This window comes from Macrosteles quadrilineatus, unplaced genomic scaffold (genome assembly GCF_028750875.1).
Source record: "Macrosteles quadrilineatus isolate MER2022 unplaced genomic scaffold, UCM_ALF_1.0 Scaffold_8__2_contigs__length_117827958, whole genome shotgun sequence".
Classification (NCBI taxonomy): Eukaryota; Metazoa; Arthropoda; class Insecta; order Hemiptera; family Cicadellidae; genus Macrosteles; species Macrosteles quadrilineatus.
Window position 1 is genome coordinate 68,667,868 of NW_026542601.1, and position 12,956 is coordinate 68,680,823.

Genomic DNA, 12,956 nt, shown 5'->3' on the forward strand with positions numbered 1-12,956 from the left:
CAATTTAAACTGGGGTGGTTATGAATAATTAATAAAGGATGCTGTTTAAAAGCTGTTGTTAATGTTAATAAATAAGTTAAGGTTCTTAAAGTAACACGGACTCCAGCAAGCGTTTTTGATAACATTACTCTCTAATAAATATATTCATATAACAACTTAACCCATTGGCGCCGACTTACGAGCGTTACTCGTACGGCCGCTGCAGGCCCGGCGGCCGACTTACGAGTGCCGCTCGTGTCACCGCTAGGCAGCGCCATTAGTTATTTAGTTATTATTATTTTTTGCCCTTTTAGTTTCTTCTTGCTATTATAATGTTTATAAATATCTTGCTTCTTGATTTGCGTATTTACTCTTTTATTTTAGCGAATAACAAACAATTTTGTGTTGCCATGGAAACCACATATCACCAAAAATCAGCTGCGCTAAGGTAAACAACCGATAAAAAAAATGTTATTACTTATAAAAGTACACAACTTTTGATTTTCCTACATAGGGAATTGATTGAACTTTATAATAGTAGTGTTATTTGGTGTCTGGATTAATCTTGGAATTTGTATATCAAGTTTACTTTCAAAATATTGTTTTTTAATTTTAATTTTTATAATCTTTATATATATTTTTTTTTTTAGTTTAGAACTTTGACTATCCAATTACCACTTTTCTGTAGACAATTTTACTGTGAACAAAATGGTGAAAGAGTTATTAATTTATTACCTAAGGTTTTCTTTCTATAGCAGTTAGAGTAAAAGTCTACAAATTCGGTAAAATTAATTGCCGCCAGAGGGTGCTGCAGGTAGCGCATTAATTCCTTCCCCAATGGGTAAATGACATTAGCTTCAAAATACACAAAATAGAAAGCTGTTCTGGCTTTACAATAGTTATTTGGTTTCGTTAGTTTTCCATTATCTTAGGTTGAAAAATTCCTTGATTTTTTAAACAACGGTTGATTTACGTGATTATTTAGGACAGTAATTTTTGTACTGTAATGAGATTGCTACTGGTACTAACGTGTTACCCGAATTGATCACTGGTTTTTTAATTATTAATCTTGGCTAAACTGAAGTAAAATTGCTACTCAAGGTACCACATTTAAATTTTATCCACACTTGGCTTATTAGGCACACTAAGATACATTTGAATAAAACTGTCAAAGCAATAAAAACAACATGCAAAAGTCATAAATTTACATGAATTTATATTTTTTCTCACACAAGACTTTAAATAAGATCACAGTTACTTATTATTTAATTTAAATCCATCATGTCAGCATTCCTTGCTTAGGTCATAGTTGCCATTAAACCTGAAACAAAAATGTTCTCTGGTTTGATATTGTTTAATATAACTCCTTTACTATAAAATTACAAACTCTTACTGTAAACACTATAACTCATAATATAAACTGTATACTAAACTGTCTCAATCACAAATAACATTTAGAACATATTGAAAATAGATTATGCTAACCGAGTCCATACTATAATTTATCATGCTAACGAATGTGAGAATTTTACAGTATTAAAGGAGCTTAGAGATAGAATGACCAGGTCCTATCTAAAAACTATTTAGAATGATAGAACATAGAGCTTTAATGATAGAATGGCACATAGTTATGTACCAGATTAAATATTACTTTTGTCTCGGGCGTTATGAAATACAGCTTTGAAAAAAAGGTTAAACCTAGCGTTTATGTTGAATTTAACATCTATTTTTGATGTAATAGAAGTACTGTAGGAGAAGGGCAGCCGAGCGGGAGAAGACCACCTGGAAGGCCTAAAAGAAGATGGTGGGACAGCGTGAAGACAGACATTGCAAGAGCGGGAGCTGAAGTAGATGAGGCATACGACTGGGAAAGATAGCGAGCAATTGTTGGCGAGGCCAAAATCCTTCTAGGGTATTGATGGCCATGGGAGTATGTACCGGTAAGTAATGTAAATAATATTATTTGTAAGAGTAATGATTTTTAATTTTCCAAACTTAAGTCACACAAATGAAGATAATTTTTAGTGCATACCTTTTGTTACCGAAGCCATTTGCAGACTCTTCGCAGATGACAGGCATCGGTCTAGGTTGGCAAACCTGAGGATTGTATCCTGAGGGACAAATGTCAAAGTCGTGGGCCTTCGGAGGCTCTTCTGCCTTGTCAAAACACTCCCCTGGATACATGCAGTAGCACCCATCTACCATACAACAAATTATTGTTAAAATGTATTCAAAGTAACATTTTCATACCATATTAATATACACAGTGCTATAAATGTTCTGTTTTGTGTTATTTATATACTATTGAACTTCTGACGAGCTCCACCATGAGGAATTTAATGACTACATGAAATTCTTCAGATCTTATTATGTGCTGCATCGCAACACGAAACATCTGCAGTCATAACAAACAACAAAGCATGGTTTCGGACAGTAACAAGGTAACATAAACCACTATAGGTTAATTCAGACGATCCAGAGGCCATTCCATCATGAACTCTTTAACTTAAACGGTTGTTACTCAACAAACATTAAAAACTTAACAAATAAAACACTAAGACTTACCTGGTCCCATACAATCCTCTATGAACTGGCCAGGAGCAAAATAACTGAAACAACAATTAATTTTTTGTCAGTAAATTGTATATCTTATCCTTATGGAATCCAAACATAAGCTTTTATGAAAACAAGAGGACAAACTGCAAAGCTAAGAAGTTACATTGTCACTAACTTTAATTTTATTCAAATTTAAAAAATGAAATTTAGAGTGTTAAAGCCAAATAATGCATAAAGAATAACAAAAGGTAAATTATATGACTTTACATGAAACAATTTGAATAGTTCTGTTACTGAATATTTGTTGAAGACAAGACAGGGGGCATGATTTTAACATTAATCATGCTACAATATTAAATCACCAAGAAAAATTTAAAATTTTAGGATTTTATAATAATCTCTATCTCTGAGCCATTGGGTATTAAAATATTAATTGTACTAAATTCAACCCATTTACCTTCCATTGTAGATAGTGCTGCCGTCAAATCTGACCTTTGGAGCTTGGTACCTGGGCTTCTGAGCCCACGGGTATTCCTCTTTTTCAGGGGGACAAAACGGCTGGAAACTCATTTTGTGTGTTGTTTTGTCATCCATTTTTGAACTTGGAGGATTGAAGCTGAAAGATAAATATGGTAGTCGTGTAATACTTTTACAAATTGGTTTAATCTAAAATTGTTTACTATTTATTAAGTCTAAATTAGAACAGATTAGCGAGATCCTTACTTTTATGGAATTAAAACACATTTTTTAATATAAAATGAGGTTACTAACCTGTCGTCAATCAATCCTCTATTGTCTTGGATGACTAGTTTCGGGGTTAAAACCCCATTTTCAAATCTTTTCAGTCTTCAAAAGTCAAACATATTTTCTTGCATAAGCTGTCGTCAAAATTACTTCACACATACACATAAACACACATGAAATAGTTATTTGTGCAACTAGTGAGAAAAGTGAGCAATTGACTCACTCGAGAGAAATCCTTACTCACGAGCCGTAGGCGAGTGAGGAATGGTTTCTCGAGTGAGGCAATTGTACTTTGAACTCGAGTTGCACATTATACTTTTCCTACAGTTACCATAAAACAAATAAATTGGTGAAGAAACATAACCTATTTTTACACAGAAGTGAACTTTTAATATAACATTAACATGAAGTGACAAATACAACAGTACAACAGCTGACCAGCTGATTTACAGCCAGTGCTGCCAACGTGTTTCGCGCGCATACGACGTTGCCTGCATGTTACGCGCTCACTATTTCGTGCCTTCACATTGCAAATCTGGAGTGAGATAAACGTAATTAGAGTGAGACAATGTTAACATTGTCTCACTGATGAGCTAATTGGCCACTTTGCTTTCTCAAATCAGTGAGAGAACATGTACATTGTTAGGTAACTGTAGGAAAACATTTATATTTACAAATCATGTACATGCGCGTGAGGCCGGCCAAGGACAAAACCAGACTGCCAGGCAGTCTGTGTGTCTTCACAGTATGTGTGAAGTAATTTTGACGACGGCTTATGCAAGAAAATATGTTTGACTTTTGAAGACTGAAGAGATTTGAAAATGGGGTTTTAACCCCGAAACTAGTCATCCAAGACAATAGAGGATTGATTGACGACAGGTTAATAACCTCATTTTATGTCAATAGATCAATCCTGGAGGCAAATTATGTATACATTTTTTAAGTTTATCTTTCATACACCTTCAATTGTTAAAAAATCAAACAAATTTTCAATCTATTTACAAATACAGCATTGAGTCCTGTTTAACCAAAATATAAATGTCTATTTTATTGTGTTCTGTTTTAATTAATGTTAAACCTACACATCTGCTACAATAAAGGACTTATTGTAGGCTAACAATAAATTAAAATATTCATAACTTACATTGAGTTAGGCTTGAATGAAGTGGCGGGCTCAAATCTATTGTAGTCCGGAACCTGATAGGACATGTTATTGGTTGTTTTGTCTGTAAACAAAAACAATTAATCAGTATGTAATACAAATGTCCCTAATTTTCTTGTAACACATTGCACCTGTTAAGTTAAATCTTAGTTTAGCTATGTTCAACTACAGTAATTAGATTGACTTGCCCTCCATTGGATCCTGTGAGAAGCCCAAGTTGCCCTCGTGGATGACTCGCTCCACCTCTTGCAGAGGCTTAGGTGTGTAGTCGTGTTTGTGAGTTGTGAGGTGAGACAACGGACCGTCTCCTATCAGCTTGTGGTCCGCCGGGACAATGGTCGTCGGAGGCTTGAACCCTGGCCATGCTCCGTAGCTCATCTGAAGAGTAAATAATGTAGGATTAACGAGGAATTACTTTTGATGTTTCCACAAGCAATGTTATTTTTACACTATTTTTGTCATTTCATCTTTGCATTAAAGAGTGTCTCATATCGTGTATCAGGGGGTGTATCAGGGGGGGGGGGTGTATCGTGTATCGTGTATCGTGTATATTATTGTTTATTTTTAAATTGATAATAGACAGTAAGATAGGTATTTCAAATATTTTTGTAGTAGTGCGCCTCAGTTGCATTTTATTTTGCGCTGTGAACTAATCATCATACAATAACAGAGCAGTAACACGTTGACATTCTTGACATAAAAAAGAGTTGATGTTGGATGATGTGGGGGATGGGGTAAAGAGTGGTTTTTATGGCAAATTTAGTGCGGAATGAGTGTGAGAAGCAACTCTTTTAACCCAAGGTGATTTGATTTCAGTAACGGTAGCAGTAAAGGACACCTGTTATATCTAAAATAAAATAAAAACTCTAGAAATTACAAAACAATTTACCTTGTGTGTCGTATCACTGCTAAAGTCACCAGATGAAACTAAATTTTCCTTAGCAATCACTGGCTGCCCTCGACAGTTCTTCACAACTTTTGGATCAAACCCGTAATAAGACATTTTGTAGGTTGTTCCATCATTGATTTTGCAATCAGGCTGCTTGAAACTCTGAAAGATTGTAAATGTAATAAGAAATCTGTTTTTCGATCAAATTGTAGTCAAGTGACTTGAGCAATAATTTAATCAAAAAAACCTGTGAAATCAGAATTTAACCTGTTGAAAACATCTTCTACTTAGAATCACTAACCAAGATCTTAATTAATAAACAAAGTTGAGACTTTACAGTACTTTGCTTACTTAGATCCATTTGGATGAACATATAAACAAACATACATGCAACTTTGACTATTGGGATGTAAACAAAAAGACCACAATCTGTTCACTATGGTTTAAAGGTCATCAATACAATCATGTTTGTTTGTAGTCATTTCTGCTGGTGAAAAAAGTCTGGTTTTCAGGAATTTGATAAAGAGGGAGTTTCCTGTGTTGTGATTAAAAATGAAAGACGGTACTATGTACCTGGGATTAAAGGAGGTTTACAGATAAAGAACTTCTTTTTGAAATAATGTCTTTATTCATTATTTTGCAAGGTGTTTTTACCAAGAAGTAACATACATATTAATGTCATACTTACAGTAATTGGCTTGAAAGATTGAGGGCGTTCTGGCTGGATGTACCGTAATTTCTGTAAAGAGAAAAAAAACATTCATAAAACAAAAAGCTAACTGAGGTGGTTTTGACTAATCGATTTTTTAGTTTGTACATTGAATTAATAGGAACTTTGTTTAACACATTAAACTGACATTCTAAAAAGGTTTTTTGACTAGTTGGTTATTTAAATTACAAGAACATTTTCTCTTCATGAGCTTCTTAATAATCACAACACAAAGTATATTTAAAGGATTTATTTAGATAATAAATTCAACAGGTTACTTAGCACAAAGCTGATAGATTACTATTTAATACACAACTTCTTGATCAGTATTGTACATGTTATTAAATTTACGGAAAGTAAATAAAAGAAATGTCTAAAAACACTTTAAAAATCAGACGAGACCCAATAGGCAAATGACATTCACGTTGTTGTAATGATGATGATTGGAGTGTCCAATTGAAATCGATGACCACTTACCATCTTTTATGTATAGACGTTTCTTTTTTTACTTTCCGTATTTAATATATGTTTAGTTTGATATTTCCTAACTATTGACATTTTCCATACCAGGGTTTGAGCTGACTTCTCCAAAAGGATTTTAAATCACAATGGCATATAGAGTTGTTTGAGAAAAAATATATTTTATACAACAAGAATGAATATAGGCTATGATCAATTTTAATCAGTGATCAGGAACTTTTTATTTAAAACTATGAAACTTAAAAACTTACACATTTGCAGAGACAGGGTCCACCATACTTGTGTCCAGTAGGCCAGCATTTCTTTTCCTTTTTTTGTGGGGTTTGACATGCCTGAAAGTGCAATGCTTAATGTACTGTTAATTGTAACGCCTAAAATAGCTTAGAAATAAATAATGGTTAATGTTGTTGAAGTTCTTCAACCTTCAATAAAAATTACAAACTGATATAAGTTGAAAAAATTACTGGCTTTACCATCAGATTTAATGAAAAATGCACCGCAATGTCATTTAATAGATGTGTTACTCAATTAGAACATCCCATACTTACTTAAGCCAGTTAAGTACTAGATGAGTTGACATAATCGATTATGAAATATTTTGATTGCTGAAAATTCCATCTTTCATTGTTTAGTATTTTGGCTGTGAAATACAAAACGATTGTCCAGGTAGCTGAGTGGTTATAGTGCTCGCCTTCAATCTGAAGGTTGCTTGTTTAATTCCAACCGAGATCGTTCCCGTACCTAGATGCCATTTGTTATTGGGCCGTCAATTAATGATGCCACATAACAACAAGTTGACTAGTAAACAATAAGCAGGGTATAGACCGTTCCCTTAAAAAAACTTAAAAAATTCCAAAACCGTAGATATACAAAATAAAAAGCAACAAAAGCTCAAAATTCAAAACCAGAAAAAGTAAGGGGTTAATATTATGCTTTCCAGATGGTGTACAAATATTACTTTACATGAGTAATATCATGACTTTTGGATACTATAGGTAATATGTAATGTTGGGACTTAAATGTGATGTGTATATTATTCAACCATTGCCTATATCCACTACGACGCTTGACGATTTTGATTGTAAAAACTAGCAACAACTTTCAAATGATGATGGAATGTCTAGATGTATCAATAGTCACGGATTGAACTGAGCTTGTATTCCTAATTTAATTCTATTTACGTCCTGTATATTATTGAAGACTTATGTAAAGCTTAACCATTCACATAGTCAAAACATAAACACTAAAACTTACCTGTACTAGAGCAGCCATGATGTCTTCCTGGTCAGATTAGGTAAAATTTATGTTTAATGATTTTGAGACAAAACTATTATTTGCTGATATTAAAATTTATGCTTACTAAAAATTTTAATTTGTATTTCCTAGGCAACCATTTTATTCTACCAAAATATTAATTTTGTCTCTGTTTTTAATCTGGTATCTAAAATACTGGTATATATAAGTACTAAATCTTTCATTCATATAGACCAGCAAAGCATATATGCGACGACTGGTCACATTGAAATAGACTGAAGTCGCATATTTGCGTCGGTATACCAATGTTATTAAAAAGCTTATATCTTCTAAATGGTCTATTTGAAGGCCCTGAATTCTCTGCAGTAGTCTAAAGGGATGTCTGTTGCACATCTGTGTCACTTGGTCTGTGGATATGATGATCGGTGACGTCATTTGATAGTTGGCAAAACTGTTTATTACTTTACTTTATTACTTCACTGGCCCGTGGTCTGCGTGTTCTGCCAAGTGCTACCTGGTCTCATAGTCATGTGTAATATTAAAATGGATTCATCAGTCCATGGCGATGACCGCAGCGTCGCATATATGTGGCGATCAGTAGCGAACATGTTAAAGCCAATAAAAATACCAAACAGGGTTAACAAAAATATGGGTAACCTTCATGGTTACAAATTCGTTCATATTTGTACCCAAATCTGTGCTCCAGACTAAAGATTTGTGGGGAACTCAAAATTTAAAAAAATCTGAAGTCTCATAGGTGTCAAAACAGTCGTATAAGAGCTTTTAACCATAATTAATTATGATTAGTATTGTTGAGTTGAAACTCAGCAAAAGAAAAATTATTTGTACAAATAAAAAATGCCAAAACCAATTTCCTATTGAGCAATATTCTATAGCCCTTTGTATATAAACCAAAAATTGCTGTGACTTTATATCTGAATTCTCTACTCTACAAAATGTGACCATTTTTAAATTAAATTTGAGGAATTTTTTTTACCAGAAAATTTTAAATAAACATTATTTAAAAACTACAAATTGGGATTTTGGTTGTGTTTCCTTTTCTTGTTTTCTTATTGACCACAAATACTGAACATGGTACTTTCAGTATTAATTTATGTTTTTAGCGAATTCCCCTATAGGGAAGAAGCAAAGATAGACCTGGGACCGATTTGCTTTTTCATTTTGATGTACCCAAAGATTAAAAACCATATTTGTTAAATTTTTTATTATATTTTTCCGAAAAACTATATTTAAGCTATTTTGGTTGATTTTTATTAAACTCGTGCAAAAGTGTAGACTTTGATAAACTTGAATGAGTTTGCGAACCAGTAAGATCGGGTCATAAAAACAGGGAATTATGGGGTCATAAGTTTTTCAGAATGTATTATTTCAAATTTTTGCGATTAAAACATGAAAATAAATAATTTTTATAGATCTGAAAAAGCAAACAATTTTGTTATATTGAAGCATTTTTGTAAAATATTAAAGGTTACAGAAAATAATAACCTTTTAATTTAAAATTCCCATGCTTTCTTATGGGGATACAGAAAAATGGTGTAGTTTGCTTGTTTATGGATATATTTTTATTAAATTTCACAAATTTATTTATTTCATTTACACCATAAACATTTTATCAAAAAACCCTTTTTCCCTCCTCCGTTCCTGCAAACCCAAGTACGATACTTGTTAAATCTAATGTTATTCAAACAGGGCATAAATATGACTTGTTAATGGAAATATTTTACTTAAATCCAATCTGACAAATTGAAATTCGCTTAATCTGCAGGTTTGCTGTGGCGGGGTATTTGTTTTTTAAATGTTAGTTTTTTTTTTTAATATCAGGGTGTTTATTTAATTATTGTTATCTGTTATCAAGTTATTTTTGTGTGTTGTTATTTGTTATTCCAGAGATAACATCCGTCTTATCACGTTGTGACTCACGTATCACCAGTATTATTGTCGTATCACTTAAATGTTTATCACTTAAATGTTCGTGATCTTATGTCCATGTGTGTGTAACATTTACCTTCATAGAAGCAAATAAAACATCTAGTACTGGTATGATGATTACTGATGTAGGTTTAAACTAGTTGTCCTACTGCATCGTTCAACATCGCATGAATACCAATTTTAATTTTACACAATTTTTTTGTATTTAAATGCAATGGTAAGGCTAAAATTCCATCAAATTTATATTGATTTATTTATGGAACCTAATAAATTCAGTTAAACAAATATTTAGTTTTTCTGCTTTGTTTTTATTATGGAATCCATTAGTAAACCATTGAAATAAAGCATCTGTTTGACAGAGAGTTGGGGAAAAGCTTCCAATCTAGATATTTTTGGTTTTGGAAATAATATTAAGGTTTTGAGATAAAATATACTTTATTGCATCTTTATACTTATTACAAAATAGAAAACAGTTTACAATGCTTTATAAAAATAAATGCTTACAGCACAATCATTGTATAACAACTTTACACACCTACATTAATTAACAAAACACTAATCTAATGCATTAAACAGCTTTAGTTTCAAACATTAAGTAGACAACAATGTACAGCGTTAGAGACTTATAGTCTTGGTCTTGTCAACAATCAAAGAGCAAAAATAAATAATTCTTTCGATTTAGAAAAACAAAACGTGTCATGGACAACAAACTAATAGTTCACATTCTTTAAAATACTGTAAGGGATTTTGAATCTATCAAGGGACAAATTATATTGCAACTGTTATAAATCATTAAAAATATTCATAACTCATGCCTCGACTTATTTCACAAATAAAGAAAAAGTCAATAGATTTTGTCTAGATAATATGGTAATATAATCTAAAGATATAACATTAACATTATTTATTTACTCTGCATTAAAAATATCGGAATGTTTTATTAAATGCAATATAATGTGACATTAGGCCCAATCCTAAGGATTCTGAATCTTTTTTACTTATGCAAACATGACTTTAAAACAAGCATACAATCAAGTATTTGAAAAATATTAAATGTTTTTAAGTCATAGTAATTATTGGAATGCATAAACAGCATATCAATAATTTAAAGGTTATTGGCACAGAATTAGGATAGCTTTAAGCGGTCTTCTTAAAGTAAAAGACTGAGTAGAACATGTATTATGACTAGCAAAGAATTCATTGTAGAAGGATTAACACTACTCAATGAAAAGTCTAAAGTAACAAATATATTGAGAGAAACTCATTAGTCACAAATCAATATCTGTGGAAATAAAACAAGATGACCACTCAATAAGATGAATTTTTATAAAAAAAAGTCAAAATTGGATAAAATACAGCTTATATTATACACAATTATACCTGTACAGTCAAATACATTTCTAGCAACAAAAAAAGACACAACCCTGATTTCGATGTAAATAAATATTAAAATATTTATCACACTAGGCTACATTGGTACAAGACTTGATCAGTCTACTAGAAAATCTTAATACATTACTTAGAATCTTATTACACCAACTTCGATGTCTTTGTATAGTTCTGGCGTCAAAAGTTCGTACTTTCCACTGGCGCTGAGGAAGTAAATCTTGTCTTCTATCGTGCTTGGGTTGAAGCCTTCCTTTTGCAGGTCTAATTTTTTCAGTTTATACGTTCCTATAAGAAATGAAATATAATGTATTATTTTTAGACAATAAATCAAAGTCAATATTCTTATTTACTAGAGTTGATCGAGTCACAAAAATTATAGATTTATAAAGATTGAAATTCCTGATCCTCGAGCGGAATTTGTTTAATACCTGGGTTTTTTTCTGGACAAGATTTATTTGTGATGTTTAAGATCGCACCCGATGTTAGCCAATCGCTCCTGATATCATGGAAATTTGCAGTCATTTCCGATACATTTTGCTTATGAAAATTATTGTAATTTCATCAAAATATTTCATTTTCATCAAGTATGTCATTTCCTAAAGGTAAGCAACAGTTTACTTGTTGCAGTTTTTCAGTCAATATCTTCTATTCTTTGACCTGTGTATTCACACCTTTATTTTTGTAAATCACCCTCTCCTGCACATCTTACCTAGCTAAAAGCAATAATGGGGGCATACACGGTGACTCGGAGAACTATTGAGCTCATTGCCAGAGTTCCCTCGGGCCCAAACAACCTAAAATATTCTCGATTAGTGCCTTTTCAACTGACACACATTACAGTATTTTTTTAATTACCTGTCATTTCCACTTCCTGCAGTAATCTGACAAAGACAGGCCTGGCGTAGACTGGCAGCGCTTTCTTTACTCCTTCGGCAAGAGAGGTCAAATCAAGGTCACAGTTAGGATCCAATATGGCCGCCATTCCAGCTCGCCCTTCACAACGAGGTATCTGAAACAAGTAAAAATTACTTTAGATATATATTTCAATAGAACTTTAATCCACTACTATTCATAAAATGTAAAAATATAATGCCACTTTTCCACATCATGTTTGTAAAAATTTATTTACTGTAAACCTTGACCATGTAGTTTCCACAACTACAATTTTATTCTACCTGATTCACGTTCTAATTGAGAATTTCAATTAAGACTTAATTTTTTCAATGTTTTACACTTAAGAGTTCAGTCAACAACAAACTAAAATTAAGAAGAGAAATCCCTATTTACCTCGACTCCATAAACAACGCAATCTTTGTAGTTCGAGATGTTGCTGACGAGGCCTTCCACTTCCGACGTTGAAACGTTTTCACCTTTCCATCTACACGTACAGAAATAAATTATTATATAATCTTAGCTTTAGAAAGTACTAGGAAAATTACATGCACAGCAGTAATAATTCCAAATGGTTATGCAATGTTACCATTTGACTTTGTATAGATGAAATAGTTTTATATATATTCAAATATATTGGTGTTTGTATTTAAGACTTAAATGAAAGAAGCTTGGTGAGATACTAAAGTAAGATTATTGGATAAAAATTAGTTGTAACATCAGCAGCATTATTGTTGAGAGAACACTAAACGCTTAAGGGAAGTCAGCCCTTAAAAGTTAATTTTTCTGGATAAACCGGGAATTAAACCAGCCCCCCTTCCACCAAAGTCTTAGAATTCACCACTAGACTTGCAACACACCAAAACACCCATGATATAGACGTCTAACTGCAAAAAAAAAAGAACATTCTTTTTTTTAGTTTGCCAATGTCAGTAGTTCATTATCCACATTCA

General features: G+C 32.4%; 2 protein-coding genes across 2 annotated transcripts in view; both read right to left on the reverse strand.

Moving 5' to 3' along the window:
- Positions 1–1,178: 1,178 nt before the first annotated feature.
- On the reverse strand, positions 1,179–7,886 carry LOC128999315 (uncharacterized). The gene is made up of 10 exons (XM_054425746.1): positions 7,774–7,886; positions 6,771–6,851; positions 6,019–6,069; positions 5,331–5,492; positions 4,630–4,819; positions 4,424–4,505; positions 2,993–3,151; positions 2,545–2,588; positions 2,012–2,177; positions 1,179–1,300 (listed from the first exon to the last, which is right to left on the reverse strand). Exons 1-10 carry the CDS (start codon positions 7,789–7,791, stop codon positions 1,264–1,266), a joined length of 990 nt encoding a protein of 329 aa, XP_054281721.1. The 5' UTR covers positions 7,792–7,886; the 3' UTR covers positions 1,179–1,263.
- A 2,253-nt stretch (positions 7,887–10,139) lies between these two features.
- The window catches only part of LOC128999310 (long-chain fatty acid transport protein 4-like), a 38,639-nt gene continuing 35,822 nt past the window's right edge, over positions 10,140–12,956 (reverse strand). The window contains exons 11-13 of the mRNA XM_054425740.1: positions 12,400–12,490; positions 11,968–12,121; positions 10,140–11,397 (exon numbers count right to left, since the gene is read on the reverse strand). Of these exons, the coding sequence (XP_054281715.1) occupies positions 11,243–11,397; positions 11,968–12,121; positions 12,400–12,490 (400 nt within the window). The 3' untranslated portion in view covers positions 10,140–11,242. The remainder of the gene's footprint in view (positions 11,398–11,967; positions 12,122–12,399; positions 12,491–12,956) is intronic.

What these genes read in the sequence shown, in the direction of transcription:
- LOC128999315 (XM_054425746.1), bottom strand. An exon ending in AATCTTTCAAGCCAATTACT is followed by an intron (nt 5,493 to 6,018) that starts GTAAGTATGACA and finishes ACAATCTTTCAG; the next exon opens with AGTTTCAAGCAGCCTGATTG. An exon ending in CTCACAGGATCCAATGGAGG is followed by an intron (nt 4,506 to 4,629) that starts GCAAGTCAATCT and finishes TTTTGTTTACAG; the next exon opens with ACAAAACAACCAATAACATG.